At 55.2% G+C, this 17,387-nt stretch overlaps 1 protein-coding gene across 1 annotated transcript in view; it reads right to left on the bottom strand.

Moving 5' to 3' along the window:
• Positions 1-17,387, bottom strand: part of LOC119108911 (proto-oncogene tyrosine-protein kinase receptor Ret) — a 92,604-nt gene that overhangs the window by 5,831 nt on the left and 69,386 nt on the right. The window contains exons 12-16 of the mRNA XM_037232456.1: positions 5,602-5,716; positions 5,075-5,264; positions 3,576-3,711; positions 2,488-2,617; positions 840-944 (exon numbers count right to left, since the gene is read on the bottom strand). Of these exons, the coding sequence (XP_037088351.1) occupies positions 840-944; positions 2,488-2,617; positions 3,576-3,711; positions 5,075-5,264; positions 5,602-5,716 (676 nt within the window). The remainder of the gene's footprint in view (positions 1-839; positions 945-2,487; positions 2,618-3,575; positions 3,712-5,074; positions 5,265-5,601; positions 5,717-17,387) is intronic.

Here is a 17,387-nt window from a genome sequence, read left to right as displayed (position 1 = left end):
GTGAAAAGTACTGTATGGTTGGCAAAATGGCCAGCTCAGTTCAAAACCCCAGGCAAATGTGGAGCATTCCGTCTAATAGGGCAGTACTTTGCTTCAAGGCCAAATATCAACTGAATGTATGCTTCACAGTTGGTAAAAACAAATTAAAACGAAGCTTGTGAAGCACCCTGATCAAAAACAGGTGGATGCCACTCGGCTGCATGCGTAAAATATATTATTTAAAGAAGTATTACCGGTCACTTTCCATAATAAGGCGCCATGCTGCACCACTTATGACACGTGCTCACCACAGCGTCTGAGATGCCCATACCACCCATGCTCACCACAGCGTCAGAGATGCCCATACCACCCACGTTCACTACAGTGTCAGAGATGCCCATACCACCCACGTTCACCACAGTGTCAGAGATGGTTATACCACCCATGCTCACCACAGTGCCAGGGGTGCTCATGCCATCCATGACAGTGAGCGCCGAAACCACGGTGGGTTGGGGTCATTATAAGAGGCAGACATCACCGAGGAACAACGAACATCCGGCCTTAGTGGTGCGTCAAAAAAACCAAAATGCGGCGTCGGACGCCCTCCCCGGCCGGGCCAGTTGGAATGTCTCGCTGCGCATTAGGCCGCCAGTCGCCTGAAACTGAGAGTTGGCGAAATGGAAACAGCGCCGATGATAAATGGAAACAGCGCCGATGATAAATGACATGCTGCCGCCGCGGTGCCCAGCCCGGTGCCCAGCCCGGTGCCCAGCCCTGCCGCGCTGGCCCGGCGGCCTCCGAGACGTACCGAGTGTCACCAGTTCCCACAGGAGGATGGCCCGGCGGCGTCCGAGACGTACCGAGTGTCACCAGTTCCCACAGGAGGATGCCGAAGCTCCAGACGTCCGATTTGCTGGTGTATATGTGATCCTCCAATGACTCAATAGCCATCCACTTGACCGGCACTGAAACACCGTGAGGTCGGTGGAAATAAGTACGAAGGAAGCCTGGTTGGTTCATATGCGGCTGGATACACTCAAGCCGTCTTATTGCCTATGCAATTCATTGATGCATTTCAGACATATAATTACCAGTTTTTCAACAAGCTAGTTTAGCCGCTATGCGTCTGAGACTTTGGAACTTTATGCTAGAAAAGCACGTTGAATTCCTTCGCTCATTTCCTTCACATATCAACGATATAATGGAGGAACGATCTGGCAGGGTATCGATGATGTCAATGCAAAAAGACGGCTGCATAAAACCGTGCGAATGATTTCATGGACTTAATGACCCGTAGTGATAGTTGTGTGATTTGTGTACGCATGCACGCGGTGCAGACGCGGTCATCGCCATATTTCCAAGCAACTGAATAACTAGATAACAAAAAACCCAGACGATTTTCTGCCAGAGGAAGCGGAACGCCGCATGACAACCTGAGGGAGAGAGGGGACGCACCAGGGAGCTATATGACGGAGCGCCTCAGCCTCTAGTCACCCGACAGATCATCAGCCTGTGATCACCCGACAGATCATCAGCCCGTGATCACCAGACAGATCATCAGCCCGCGATCACCAGACAGGGCATCAGCCCGTGACCACCAGACAGGGCATCAGCCCGTGATCACCCGACTGATCATCAGCCTGTGATCACTAGGCAGATCGTGAGCCCATGATCACCAGGCAGATCTTCAGCCCGTGATCAACAGACATACTATCAGCCCGTGATCATCAGACAGATCGTCGGCCTGTGATCACCGGACAGATCATCAACCTATGATCACCAGGCGGATCTTCAGCCTGTGATCACGAGACAGATCATCAGCCCGTGATCACCAAACAGATCATCGGCCTGTGATCACCAGACATATAATCAGCCTGTGATCACCAGGCAGATAATCAGCCTGTGATCACCTGGCAGACACGCGCGTCCGTGACCGTGCTCGGTCGAGCCGCCCACGCCTGCTATTTCTGCGGCCGAGCATGGCGTGTCACCCGCGTCAGACTAGCGTGACGCCGTCACGGACGGGGCGTGCCCCCCCCCCCCCTTCCCCCCGGCTCCGGCGGCACGGCATGGGCCGCCCCGGGCGCGGCCGCCGCCGGAAGCGAGGTCAGCGGGCCGGAAACTCGCCGCCTTTGATGAGCCGCGAGGAGTGGCGCTCGTCACGCGGTGCGGCTGGCTTTGATTGGCTGGAACACTCCGGGCCCGCGACGCTGGCTTTGATTGGCTGGAACACTCCGGGCCCGCGACGCTGGTTTGAGCCGCACTGGCTGTGATCGGGCATTGCCCCACCACAGCCATTGACACATGAACATTCCGTGTTCTGTGTTCTGCGTTCTGTGTTCCGTGTTCCGTGTTCGGTGATCCGTGTTCCTTGTTTCATGTTGCTATGCCTCCTCAACGGGTGTCAATATCTCCTCTTCCCCCCCCCCCCCCCTCCAGCCCTCACCACGAAAGGCACAGTTTGGTATGTGTTTGAGTGCCCACACGCCAAAGGTGGCGTCGACTGACCCCTTCCTTTGCTGGTCTTCTGGTAGAGGCTGCCTTCGTACACGTCCCGTGTGAGGCCGAAGTCGGAGATCTTACAGACGTGGCCCTCCGCCAGCAGCACGTTCCGGGCCGCCAGGTCACGGTGAACCATCTGGTGCATACAGACAGCGTGGCTAGCACACGCGCCGCCAGATCACGGTGAACCATCTGGCGCATACAGACAGCGTGGCTAGCACACGCGCCGCCAGATCACGGTGAACCATCTGGCGCATACAGACAGCGTGGCTAGCACACGCGCCGCCAGATCACGGTGAACCATCTGGCGCATACAGACAGCGTGGCTAGCACACGCGCCGCCAGATCACGGTGAACCATCTGGCGCATACAGACAGCGTGGCTAGCGCACGCGCCGCCAGATCACGGTGAACCATCTGGCGCATACAGACAGCGTGGCTGGGACACTATGGTGGTATATAAAGGTCCCTGGTGCGATCCTCGATTCCGGCATGCTTTCTTGGTTGCAGCACCAAAGCCAGCGTTTGAACGGTGCCTATCTCCCGGCCAGGTCACCATCCGTGGGACAACACGTGCATGTGGAATGCGTGGGAAATTAAGGCTGACGCCTGCCGGCGGCGAGAAACTGGTTCCACCACTGAAACTGGTTCCACCACTGAAATGTGCCGGATCGGATAATTGGTCGCGGTGCGTTCAAACAGCCCCACGCGAGAACTCGCGTCTGGAAGCGTCCTATCTTCTAAAGGCCAAAATCACTCATTGCCGACCGCATTGCTTAGCACACCCGTGTTTAACACACTTGACTGGAGAACGAGTCCATGACACAATTAATTCATAAAAAACATTGCATACGGCATGGCACCTGGGCGTCTATACCCTTCCTGCCATGACTCTCTCAAATACGTACAGTGTTTTCAATTCCCTGCCGCCCCCATACCCACACTTAAGCAGCTAGCTGTAACGCTCTCTACAGGCATTCTAGATCTGTCCGTCCTCCCCGGCACACCCAGCACATGTGGCTGCACCCGGCGCTGCACCCCACCGAGCGGGTGCAGCGCCGTCCCACGGGCGGTGCAGCACTGCTAGCGGCCCACCTTCATCTCCACCAGATAGGCCATGCCCCGGGCCACTTGCCAGGCGTGGCTGATGAGCTCCTTGGGCGTGATGGCACACGCCTTGTCGCCGTCACCGGCGCCGAGCGACGCCTTCCGGCTCCGGTACAGGTACGTTCTGAGCACAGGCGTGACGTCACACCTTCAGCAATGGAAGGCACACAGGCGGCCTAGGTAGAGAGGTATCTAGTTTGTGGCACGGTGTGTAAAAAAGCACTCAAGTTACAGACGGCTGTCGTGGGGATATCGTGGTTGGCAGGTTACACGAAGAGCCACTGGCTAGTGCGCTGCGCCGCGATGTCGTGCGCGATTGCCACCCACAACATTCCCAGATATAACAGACAAAGAGGACGGTCTTGGCCGTGCGAATAATGCGGTGCGTACGACTCTACAACCATAATACTGCAGCGCGTACGGCTCTACAACCATTATACAGCAGCGCGTACGGCCCTACAACCATAATACGGAAGCGCGTACGGCCTTACAACCATAATACTGCAGCGCGTACGGCTCTACAACCATAATACTGCAGCGCGTACGGTTCTACAACCATTATACAGCAGCGCGTACGGCCCTACAACCATAATACTGCAGCGCGTGCGGCTCTGCAACCATAATACTGCAGCGCGTACGGCCCTACAACCATAATACTGCAGTGCGTACGGCTCTACAACCATAATACTTCAGCGCGCACGACTCTACAACCATAATACTTCAGCGCGTACGGCCCTACAACCATAATACTGCAGCGCGTACGGCTCTACAACCATAATACTGCAGCGCGTACGGCTCTACAACCATTATACTGCAGCGCGTACGGCCCTACAACCATAATACTGCAGCGCGTACGGCCCTACAACCATAATACTGCAGCGCGTACGGCCCTACAACCATAATACTGCAGCGCGTACGGCTCTACAACCATAATACTGCAGCGCGTACGGCTCCACAACCATAATACTTCAGCGCGTACGACTCTACAACCATAATACTGCAGCGCGTACGGCTCTACAACCATAATACTGCGGTGCGTACGGCTCTACGACCATGTATCAAAAAGCAATGTTCGGAAGCAGAGTTTAGCCCAAATCAGCCCTGCACAGCATAACGTATGACTTGGTCATGACGCACGTTCTCATTTTAAACAACGAACACAGGCTGCAAAATGAACGTAGGTGACGTGATTATCTAGTGACGCGGAGGACGCGCGGACACACTGAATCGTGAGCTGTCTCAAACTAAGCTTGGAGTCGGCCCGTTACCTGGATGACAACACGGTCAACTCTACCTTACCTCTGAACGTGGTCTGCGCACAGCCACGGCGCACAGCCACAGCCACTCTCCCAAACCATTCCCTGGATCAAAGCATCAGCAATGCTACACTTTCTCTCGACGGGCGCGGTCCATGGTCGAGCCGACACCTCGCTCCAAAGCCTACGTCATTATGATGAAGCCAATCTCTCGGGGCAGCGGCGTCTAACCTGAGACAGCCCAGTTCGGCGTATTCCATGATGATGCAGACAGGCCCGCCGGGACCGGTGCAGGCTCCCAGCAGACGGATCACGTTGGGATGGTTCACCTCCTTCAACAGGTTGTACTCGGAGAGCAGGTCCTGCAGCTCCGCTGGCGTGCTGGCCGGCTTCAGCATCTTCACCGCCACCGCTGTGTAGCCTGCCAGCCAGACCCGTGTAACTGTGCATTTGCGACGCATGCGAGTGTTCGGTGGACTTCCGGCCAGAACAGTGCAACTGCACCATACCCATGAACAGTGCAACTGAACTTTAGCACCTTCATGGTCACAAGCGTGTCGCCTGCCAGCCGAAAACTGCGTAACTACACCGAGCCGCGGAACTGTGTGGTCGACACTGCACCACTGCCGATATACCTGCACCACTGATCCGCGGCGCCACTGATCCACTGCACCACTGATTCACTGCGCCACTGATCCACTGCACCACTGCTAAAAAGCATGTGTGATGGGTAGCTGGAAGGCTTCAGCGCTGGTTACCTGATGATCCGCTGATGCCCAGGGCGCTGCCGCGCACCACCTTGCCGAACTCGCCCTCTCCGAGCGTGTCTCCCAGCAGCAGGCGCTGCCGGGGAAACTCCCAGCGACCGTCCACCTGGGCCGAGAGAAAATCGGTGCTGTCAGCAAACCACATCACGGAGAGACTCCAGCGATTATTCAGCCTGTGTTAAGAGACAACCGACACCATCAGCAGACAACATCACGGCAACTCCCAGCCATCCTCCACTTCCTGGAGAGTGAATACAAAACAACGGCTACAACAGGAGAAACTGCCGGTGAGTGTTTGGGGCCCACTTAACCAGATGGAAGATAACTCGCACCGTCAGGAGTCAGCAGTCACGCAGCGTAATACAGAGGCAACGGCGCGTGCCTCAGAATTCAGCTGAAGGTCAGTTCTACGCATTGCCATTGGCGACCGCAGTGTACCGCGCAGCGTGCGCCCCTTCCAGATGTCATTACTCCACAGGGTGTCAAACCACGCGGGCCCGCCGCAGTGTACCGCACAGCGTGCGTCCCTTCCAGATGTCATTACTCCTCAGGGTGTCAAATCACGCGGGCCCGCCGCAGTGTACCGCACAGCGCGTGTCCCTTCCAGATGTCATTACTCCTCAGGGTGTCAAATCACGTGGGCCCGCCGCAGTGTACCGCACAGCGTGCGTCCCTTCCAGATGCCATTACTCCTCAGGGTGTCAAATCACGTGGGCCCACCGCAGTGCACCGCACAGCGTGCGTCCCTTCCAGATGTCATTACTCCTCAGGGTGTCAAATCACGCGGGCCCGCCGCAGTGTACCGCACAGCGTGCGTCCCTTCCAGATGTCATTACTCCTCAGGGTGTCAAATCACGCGGGCCCTCCGCAGTGTACCGCACAGCGTGTGTCCCTTCCAGATGTCATTACTCCTCAGGGTGTCAAATCACGTGGGCTCGCCGGCGACGTGTGAGCCGGTCGAGGTGTTCCCGGCGCGCTGCATGCCATTTGGCCGAGTACCGCGCTGCTAAACAGACAATGGCCGGGCTAAATGGACCGAACAGGGCCTGTGTTAGCAGCTGGTTCCTGTCAAACGGCTCGTTAGTCGGTAACGTGCCGGCCGCACGGCAGGACCGCACGCGATGCAGGGGTTGCATACGGTCTCGCGTGCGTGACCCGCTCAAACACCGAGCGGAACGGCCCGTGGAAAAAGGTGAGCTGGCTCCTGACGAGGGCCGCAGGCATGCTCACCAGCGTAAAGGGCGTTGGGGGCCATGGCTGTGTGAAGGTCGTGTGAAGGTCGTCTGAGGCCGGGAGGTGGGATGCCGGGAAGGGTTCGGCCTTTCCTTGCGGTTTCTAAATTGAGCAGAATTTAAGCAAAATAGGCATCCACCGTGAAGAAGAATGCACTTATGAGTCGAAATACATCGTCTTGAATACAGGCATTCGGACTGCATGAGAACAGCTGTCAACGGTATGTGAGTCAGATGTTAAAGGTATGGAGTCCACTAGCGGCAGGGCACTCATGTTAAAACGCTTGAATCGGTTCGACAGTCCATGTTTACGCCATTTAGTCAGTACAATGACGGCCCGTTTTTCAAGTTCTCTGCATGCAGTTGAATTCTTACAAGTCTACAAAAAAGAAGCCAGCCATTTCTTCCAAATTTCCATTTCCGGAATTCAGTTCCTTGCATTCTTCCCGAAATGGCCGTTTAGCCAAGACCAGTGCCGGTGGATTTGCGACCTTCGCAAGAGTTAGGGACCTCTGCACTTTATCCCCCGGCCGCGGTCACTGGAGACTGGGGACTGTGCTACACCAAGCGTAGTGGATGCGGTGTAGCCCAGAAAACTGTGCTACACCCAGCAACAGCAATCGTGATTATACTCCACCGACTGTTCGGCAGCACCAGGTCAAGTCGAGCGCGTTTCCCTACTCCTGGGCTTTTCACAGCATTGTAATGTAAGGTAGGTTCAAGTAAAAGCACGATCATTTATCTTCATCAGCAGCGTGAGGTAACCTGAGACCATTCCAGGGCCAACGATACTCTTGAAATTTGCCCCCCCCCCAAACAAAAAACAGTACTGATATATGATGATGCCACTATGCGTTTGTAAGCATTTAGTCAAGCTAATGCCTGTTGATACGTGCATTTGCGAGGAGCACTGTGCATGTAGATGAGACAGTATTAATAGCCTTACTCCTCGTACAGTAAACAGGGAAAAGGAGAGATAGATGTGATACCTCGGCTACATGCCTTTGGCAAAACAAATATCAGTAGTGGTATTTGACACTAGTGATAGTAATATTCTTTTCGATGAAGGCATGTTGCCGAAATAGCACATCTATTTTTTCATCCCCCTGCACATTGAACGAGAAATAAGGCTATTTATACCGTCTCATCTAAAAGTTATTGCTCCGTCTGCATGAAAATGATGGACATTAAGGCGCAGGTGAAGTATTAATGAGCTCCGCCGTCTGTGAGAAGATGGAAGTTGTAAGCCTTACTGCGTCAAGTACTCCCCGATGCGATCACAAATTCGGCAAGCGTCGAGGAAAATCATCATCTTTAATTCGACTAGCCGAGGACAAATAGTGCAAAACTATTGCAGGATGTCGCAGCAGGCATGGCCTTCTAACGTCCTCTGTTAAGCTCTCCCTTCGCTTGCTACGAGAGCGCAGATACCTAAGGATCGGCAAATTACGCACTGCACAACATCACTGTACAACATCACTGTACAATATCTACATCAGCGCAGCTTAAACCACGAGGGACAACAATGTCATGACAGCGGCATGAACCTGCCGCGTAATATCCATAGCAGCAGTGTGACAGCAGTATGAACCTGCTGCATAATGTCCCCCCCTGTGTTCCGCTCCGTCAAAGTTGCATTGCCCGCGGTGGCAAATGATAACAGCCCAGCCGCTAGGCGTTTGTGCACGCAATACTATCTCCTACCAAGACTGCCTCCATACTACTCCCCCCATACTACCTCCTCCTACCTCCTTGTGAACAATGTCACATTCTACTACTCCCTTGAGGCTTCTGGTGCTAAATGGGTGCCTAGCAAACACCAGAGTTTGACCCCTGGTTTTCATCGATCCCCGCAAAAAACAGAACCTGGTTCGTTGATGCACTTGGTGCACTCCCGACCATGCATCTTGGACCATGCGTCCTGCACCATGCATCCTGGACCATGCGTCCTGGACCATGCGTCCTGGACCATGCATCCTGGACCGTGCATCCTGGACCATGCATCCTGTTTCCTGGCCCCTTTGGCTTATTCGTAAACACCAGGAGTGCTTAGAATTTGAGTATTTTCCATTGGAGGGTCACACTTTCCAAAATAAGTGATATCGAGAGATTTTCCAGCATATAACTGTATGTAACTTGTTTAGCGGTGCTTCATATGATACCTTTCAACGTGGGATAGATGTATCCTGTATAACATACATATCGAGTTGAAGGATATTAATTTTCAGGTACTTTCCTCATGGAATCGAATGCATTTGAAGGTGGGCTACACGATGAGTGCAGGACACGTTCAGGCATGTTTGGCGTACTGACATCACTGGCATGCTGGTACTGTATTATCGCCATGCGAACCTAAAGGCGATTGTGGCGCGTTGTCGTCGGCCGGGGCTAATTCAGCGCATTATCGCAATTTACTCAACGTGTACGCGTTGTTTGGCGGTCTTTCGTTTGATATTAAAGTTTTTTGACGTAAGGCGCTCAGAGTCCAACTCTAGTGGCTATTCGTTGGGCTTTATTCGTTGGGCTTTATTCCTGAAACTTTGTTTTGTTTCGTTCTAATGAATTGGCGCTGTGACCATTACACCAGCGCCGTTCATTTACCGATGATGAGCTACACGTCTGAAACGTTAACCGCTTTTCTTGGGAAGTCTTGGCTTCATCAGTGATATGATAAAGCAGACACGTGATTGTTTGTTAAGTCTATTTAAATGCGCCGTGCGAAAAGGAGCTGGGTTCTGACATACGTCCGAGGTAAGTTTCTTAGAGGTTAAACAAAAACGTCCACTCGCCTCGAGCGTGGGAGACTCATGAATGGCTGTCCTTCATGAAAAGAGACTCAAACGCCCTCATTGATCAAAGTCCAGTTCAACGAAGTTCTGTCTGTGGCACTGGCCCCTGCTATCATACAACTACCACAGCAGCGTTTCGCAGGCGCCCTGAGAGCGCACCTGTTTGACCTCCGGTGCTATTGGTGGCTGGTAAATGAGTGGCTTTATGTTGCATGTGTTGTTTTTACATGCATGTTCTTATCTTCTGTACTTTTAATACCGGGCTGTAATGGCCATGCTCAGAATTTTCGATTGGGATGAAATTGCGCGCATCACAACACTAGAAGAACGAACGATGTTTTAGTGACCTAGACACTTTTCAGCACTGCCGAATGGGAAGACTGTGAACAACTTGTGGGCACGCTCAACTACCTCCCAATTCTTTTAAGTGTCATTTTAGTACAGTTATCAATATGTTCCTCGTCCTCATATGAACCTTACATGACATCATGTAACCGTCAAACTAAGGCTGTGCATCGTCATTTTGTTTATCGAAGGAGTCAACTAAGTATCATTTCAGTTTCCTTAAGTGGAAAAATAGCAAACAGCCCAACTATATCTCCATTCTCCTGGTTTTTCTCCCGGGAATGAATATGATTCTACTGTCTTATCTAAATCAAATTATTAATTTATATAATTGAAAATATATTCTTGAGTTACAAAAAACACTATGCTGTAAATACGGTCAGTAAAAAACTAATGTCGTCATCATGTTTTTGCATAACTTTGTTCTTCTCAGAGTGGCGTGGTTTGACTTAAATTCGCCATAATGGCATTGGCCATTGTCCATCATCTGAATCCGTGTCCCGAAGTGTGTTTTGCGAGAGATATTGTGAGGAGCTCGTGATTGCAGGTAAATTTGCTCCCTCAGCCCGCCCCGTCGGCGCCCTCTCCAGCTCCCTCAGCCCGCTCCGTCAGCACCCTCTCCAGCTCCCTCAACCCGCCCCGTCGGCGCCCTCTCCAGCTCACTCAGCCCGCCCCGTCGGCGCCCTCTCCAGCTCCCTCAGCCCGCTCCGTCAGCACCCTCTCCAGCTCCCTCAGCCCGCCCCGTCGGCGCCCTCTCCAGCTCCCTCAGCCCGCCCCGTCAGCACCCTCTCCAGCTCCCTCAGCCCGCCCCGTCGGAGCCCTCTCCAGCTCCCTCAGCCCGCCCCGTCAGCACCCTCTCCAGCCCGCTCATCGCTCTCTTTCTGCGCCCTCTCCAGCCCGCTCACCGCTCGCCTCCTGCGCCCTCTCCAGCCCGCTCGTCGCTCGTCTCCTGCGCCCTCTCCAGCCCGCTCGCCGCTCGTCTCCTGCGCCCTCTCCAGCCCGCTCATCGCTCGTCTCCTGCGCCCTCTCCAGCCCGCTCGTCGCTCGTCTCCTGTGTCCTCTCCAGCCCGCTCGTCGCTCATCTCCTGCGCCCTCTCCAGCCCGCTCGTCGCTCGTCTCCTGCGCCCTCTCCAGCCCGCTCGCCGCTCGCCTCCTGCGCCCTCTCCAGCCCGCTCGTCGCTCGTCTCCTGCGCTCTCTCCAGCCCGCTCGCCGCTCGTTTCCTGCGCCCTCTCCAGCCCGCTCATCGCTCGTCTCCTGCGCCCTCTCCAGCCCGCTCGTCGCTCGTCTCCTGCGCCCTCTCCAGCCCGCTCACCGCTCGCATCCTGCGCCCTCTCCAGCCCGCTCGTCGCTCGTCTCCTGCGCCCTCTCCAGCCCGCTCGTCGCTCGTCTCCTGCGCCCTCTCCAGCCCGCTCGTCGCTCGCCTCCTGCGCGCGGCGGCAGCACAAACGCTCGTTACTGCTGGCGCTGTCAGCGCTCAGGCCAAGATAATGCCACTCTGGCCGATGGCGCTCCGCCGTCGCCGTCGTCGGCCCAGCTGGGCGGCGGGCCGACGGCCGCGCCGCGACAGCGATGCGACCGTACAGGTGGAAGGGCGAACGGAGCGCGAGAGATGTATCTCTGGGGACGCCGACCAGCACCGAAGGCCAGCAGCGCGAGTGATGCTGCTGCCTTGTCGGGAGGGCAGAAACAGCAGAAGCGATGAGGCTCCCGGGACAGTAGCAAGCATGCTCAGCTGGAGCGATGCGGCGGCGCCTGCGGCAGCTCGGTCAGCGGCCAAAGTGGCGTATCTTCGGGCTCTCCACGCCGAGTGGGGGCCGAAGTGGCGCATGTGCAGCGATGACGGCAAAACACACTGATCCTGGGAGATCGGTGAGAAGATCGGTGAGATTGTGAGAAGACTCCTAGCTCACACGAAACTCGGTAAATTTATCCAGCAACGTGTGCGAGCGAGCGCGAGAGGAGCCTGCATCCTATGCATCCTGTTAATGAACATTTCATATCGCACCCTTCTTAATGAGCAACCGATGTCACATCCACTTTAAATAGTAATTTGCATAATGCGAATTAAATAGTACCTAATACCACAACCTTATCAATAAGAAGTTATAATTAATGTATGCATACCATCACGGACCAAGGCCGCCCCGGACCACCCGTGGAGCGGGGTGACGGTCGGGATAAGGGCCACCCGTGGAGCAGGGTGACGGTCGGGATAAGGGCTACCAGTGGGGTGGGGTGACGGTCGGGATAAATTATCCAAATGATCCAAATGATCCAGCCAAATGATCCAAAACTACACGCGAGTCCTCAGGGAGTTGTTTTTTGCGTCATCGGACGGCAGCAAGCCGTTAGCGCTGAAAATAAGATGCGAGGCGGGCAACTCATGACATAAAATGTGTTTAGTGTCCAAAGTTAATAAGTGCAGGGGCTTCAAGCTAGAAAATAGAACGGACAGACTGCGTACAAGGTCTGCTCACTGAAAATGCCGGGATTCGTGCGTACTCAGCATCACATATCAAAGATTTCGCTCACAAAACGCACCGAGATCTACATACAAATGCGCATCTAGCACATGCGCTCTCCAAGTGCTAAGTTTCCGTTATTTAAGCCCGACAGCCGGAGCCTCGGGGCCAGAGCGGCGCTGTGAGGCCCGGAGCCCCGGGGCCTGAGCGGCGCTGTGAGGCCCGGAGCCCCGGGGCTGAGCGGCGCTGTGAGGCCCGGAGCCCCGGGGCCAGAGCGGCGCTGTGAGGCCGCGCCTCGGACGGCCGGCTGACCTCGTTAGGTGACAATCCGCCGAGCCGTGCAGGAGCGGGACCGGGCGGCAGGGGGGGGGGGGGGGGGAGCACTGGCCGGTGACATATGACGGGTCGGCACGGACCGCATCCACCGCCACATGGCATGCAACGGCGCAAAGGCGAGGGAAGGGGGCGGAGGGACGGCCCGGGAGACGGCGCGGTCGATGTCTTCCTCCGGCAGCCGTGTACCGCCGCTAGGGAGGCCCTTGCCGCGCGCGAAAATAGCCAAATGGATGGTAGCGGTGATAGCGATGGGGGGGGGGCTACCCTCTCTGTGGTGGTGGTGGTAATGAGGGGTGCCCTTCTTTTTGATGGCAAGGGCCATGGGGAGGTTGGGGTGGTGATGGGGGCTGGGGACGCTGTGACGGTGATGGGGGTGCTGTGATAGTGATGGGGCTGTCCTTTTATAGTGCTGTCCTGCGGGGGTGATAGTGATGGATGGCTGTGATGGTGATGGGGCGGCTATAATGGTGGTGGGGGCGAGGACCTGTCCTTCTCTTATGGGGGGGGGGGGTCTGTCCGTCTCTGATAGGGGAGGAGGACCGTCCTCACCTGCGCTTCACGAGAAACGTCGTGGAGGTCATTTCTCAAGATCATTGATCAGTGGAGTGCTTTGAATGGCACCGACGATCAGAGCTGGTTGTTAGCCCAACGCTAATAGTCAGCACTGGCTTATTGGTCGCAACGATGCTTGCGAACAACCGGGATGGTCAGACAGGCAAGCGTGACAGCAGGAATAGGAAAACCTGAGGGGGTGAGGACCGCTGTGCTAGAAATGGATGAAGGGAGGGCCAGATAACTTCAAACGGCGACCGTTTTATTACGGGAAAGCATGGCATGGGCGCACATCATTATTTTACAAAACAAACTATATGCACCACTCGGAGCCATGTTATAACATGTTAACATCCTGACATGTTATAACCACGCGACGAAAGTTAAGCAGTTTATCTCATATATTGCATCATTGCGTCATCATTGCTTCATCATGTGTTCATAGCCTGCACCAGGCGTTCTTCTTGATCGATGGCTGCGCAAATCATGCCTGGTGCATGCTGTACAAAAGAATTGTCAAAGCGTCCTCGGTGTCAGGGTGTCCCCGGCGTCAGGATGTGCTCGGTGTCAGTGTGTCCTCAGTGTCAAGGTGCCCTCAGTATCAGGGTGTGCTTAGTATTAGCGTGTCCTCGGTATCAGGGTGTCCCTGGCGTCAGGGTGTCCTCAGTGTCAGTGTGTCCTCAGTGTCAGGGTGCCCTCAGTATCAGGGTGTCCTCAGTATCAGGGTGTCCTCGGTTTCAGGGTGTCCCCGGTGTCAGGGTGTCCTCAGTGTCAGGGTGTCCCCGGTGTCAGGGTGTCCTCGGTGTCAGGGTGTCATCGGTGTCAGTGTGTCCTAGTTGTCAGGGTGTCTTCAGTATCAGGGTGTCTCAAGTATCAGGGTGTCCCCGGTGTCAGGGTGTCCTCGGTGTCAGGGTGTCCCCGGTGTCAGGGTGTCCTCGGTGTCAGGATGTCCTCGGCGTCAAGGTGCCCCCGGTGTCAGGGTGTCCTCGGCGTCAGGGTGTCATCGGCGTCAGGGTGTCTTCTGGGGTTACTGCAGGTATAGTTGAGAATATGCGCAACGGCACTACAGGAACTATTTATCCTTAAAGCCATTCAAGTGTACTGGGCAAGACAACCTCCGATGCTGCAAACAGATGCCACTAGCCTGGGAACTGGGTGGCTAAACATGCACCAGGAGCTGCGATCGCAAACACACGACCTTTTTACACTGCAGCGACCAAGCACGTGCATGCTAGCACAAGAGCGCACATGCGCAGGTCCGACTATCACAATTCAGGGTGGCTTCTTTATCATGACGCCTTACGGTAGCGGTATGTTCGGCTATCCCCTGTTGGTTAGCAGCTTGTTGGGTTATATAACGGCCTAATCCACAACTTTAGTCACCATCGGCCACGCTGTCTGGCTGCTCTCAGTTGACGGTTGAGTTGAGCCGCAAGCTAACGCAGCTGCGCACTGGCACTTCCAGCCCTGACCATGGCGCATTTCCAGCACAAGTTTATTGTCTGGGACGGGAGGAACAAAAAAATAAAACAATAATACAGCTCTGCTACCGGGAAACTTAACGCAGCGTACCGTTGTGCAGAGTGGAAGAGTATTGATCCACGAGCTCAAATCCACCCGACTGCTGAGAGTAACAACTTCATGGTGAGAGTAACAACTCCATGGTGAGAATAACAACTTTATGGTGAGAGTAACATTTTGATTGTGAGGGTAATAAGTCCACCGCTTCTACAACAGCGCTACAAAAAGACGACGGATTTTCTACGTTCCTCGGAAAACTCGGCGCCGAACTCGCTGTAAAGCGTGCAGAGGGACTCCCGGAGTCCCCGGGCAGTCAGATTAACCTTGGAACACACCCTAAACGGGGGAAGTGCCTCGCGAGACTTAACAACTGAGCTTCTGTAGCCGTGCGCAATTCCCGGTATTGTTTACTCGGAAGAAATGGCTTACTGGTCAGGCACTCCTTTTGAGTGCGCGCTGCCATTTCAACTGTCATTTTCACGACAACTCTGGCTTCGGGCCCACCGCATGGCATTGCTACACCGCGAGACAAACACTGCCCGTTGCTGGTAGGAACTCACCATTGAATATTGGTGATTACAATTCATTACGCTAGGGCGGGAATGAAATTCACTTTGGCAATGCTCGAAATAAGCTAGCTCTGACGATTAGCCTCTAAGGAAGCAAAGAAAACATTTGCAAAATGCATAACAGTCGACAGTGGTCGTGTTTGTTAGCGCGTGAGCTGAGCAAGGCTGCAGTTGCTCCGGATGACCCTCTGGCTGCTGCGACATGGCTTTCTGCGACATCAGCCAGAGTAGACCATATGCGGCGGTTGCTGTTGGTCGAGTGGGCAGACACAACTGAACATCAGCTCCGCCATCGGTCAGATCATGAGGCCCACTACTCCTGCTCAATCCGACTGGCTGGCGCCGCCCGCTCAGTGTTCGGGCCGGCGTAGGTCAGAGGGGCCAGCGACAGCAATGACACCATTAACACAAGGTTGGGCTGTGCGGTGCAGAGCCGCCGCTGGCGCTGTGAGCCGCCGCTGTTAGTCGGCGCTGGCGCTGTGAGCGACCGCTGTTAGTCGGCGCTGGCGCTGTGAACGGCCGCTGCTAGCCCCGGGTTGCGCTGTGAGCCGTCACTGGCGCTGTGAGTCGGCTCCGTGAGCCACCACTGTGAGCCGCCACTGTGAGCCGCCGCTGTGAGCCGCCGCTGTGAGCCGCCACTGTGAGCCGTCACCGGCGCTGTGAGCCGCCACTGTGAGCCGCCACTGGCGCTGTAAGTCGCTGCTGTGAGCCGCCAATCTGAGCCGCCATCGGCGCTGTGAGTCGCCGCTGTTAGCCGCCACTGTGAGCCGCCACTGGCGCTGTGAGTCGCCGCTGTTAGCCGCCACTGTGCGCCGCCACCGGCGCTGTGAGCCGCCGCTATGAGCTGCAGCTGTGAGCCGCCACTGGCGCTGTGAGTCGTCGCTGTGAGGCGCCGCTGTGAGCCGCCACTGTGAGCCGCCACTGGCGCTGTGAGCCGCCGCTGTGAGCTGCAGCTGTGAGCCGCCACTGTGAGCCGCCACCGGCGCTGTAAGCCGCCGCTGTGAGCTGCAGCTGTGAGCCGCCACTGGCGCTGTGAGTCGCCGCTGTGAGGCGCCGCTGTTAGCCGCCGCTGTTAGCCGCCGTTGTGAGCCGCCGCTGCGAGCCGCTACTGGCGCTCCGGTGTTATCTACAGCGAGACTCACCTCGCCGAACTTTGAGCAGAAGTTAACTCGCCGAACAAATTGGATTTATGTGCCGGCTGAAAGCCATCCGAATATATCCAGCTATCGCCCGGCCGAGACCAGCCGGACTCCGATCTTGACCGAACACAGAAGCTCCTGGTCCAAATTCCTCTGAAAGCTGGGCTCACAGGTGATAACTTTCTGGTTTCTGCCATTACCATTGAACGCAGTTCCTTGTGTGTTGTGTCCATTCGCCGGGCGTGAGCAGTTCTTAGTCTCTGGTTGATTTCTTGGTTTCTTGGTTTCTCGGTTTCTTGGAGGATGGTCTTTACATTCGAATTGGATAGCATCCCAGTCTCTGGATTTTATATTTGTCGTGGCACTCACGGCTTGGACTAACCATCGTAAGTTGAAAAAAACAAAATCAGTCACGCCTGTTGAAAGTGAGATGATTCCCCATGCTTGAAAATGTCAATGGCCTAACAATTTAATAATTCAGTTTGGGCGATTAAATCCAATCCTAAAAAGGTCAATAGCAAATATGCTGTCATTGTCAATGCATGAAAAAAGGACTTACAAACATACAAAAACACAGACACACAAACCTGCTCATATACATGCAAACACACACGTACACGCACACGCACAAGCACACGCACACGCATACGCACACGCACACGCACACGCACACGCACAAGCACACGCACACGCACACGCACACGCACACGCACACGCACACGCACACGCACACGCACACGCACACGCACACGCACACGCACGCGCACTCGCACACGCACACGCACACGCGCGCACACACACAAACACACACACGTACGCACACACACACTC

The sequence above is a fragment of the Pollicipes pollicipes genome, unplaced genomic scaffold, assembly GCF_011947565.3.
Source record: "Pollicipes pollicipes isolate AB1234 unplaced genomic scaffold, Ppol_2.1 Scaffold_7050;HRSCAF=8361_pilon_pilon_pilon, whole genome shotgun sequence".
NCBI lineage: Eukaryota > Metazoa > Arthropoda > Thecostraca > Pollicipedomorpha > Pollicipedidae > Pollicipes > Pollicipes pollicipes.
The sequence above is the reverse complement of the archived record's forward strand: the minus strand, read 5'-3'. Positions and strand labels throughout refer to the sequence as shown.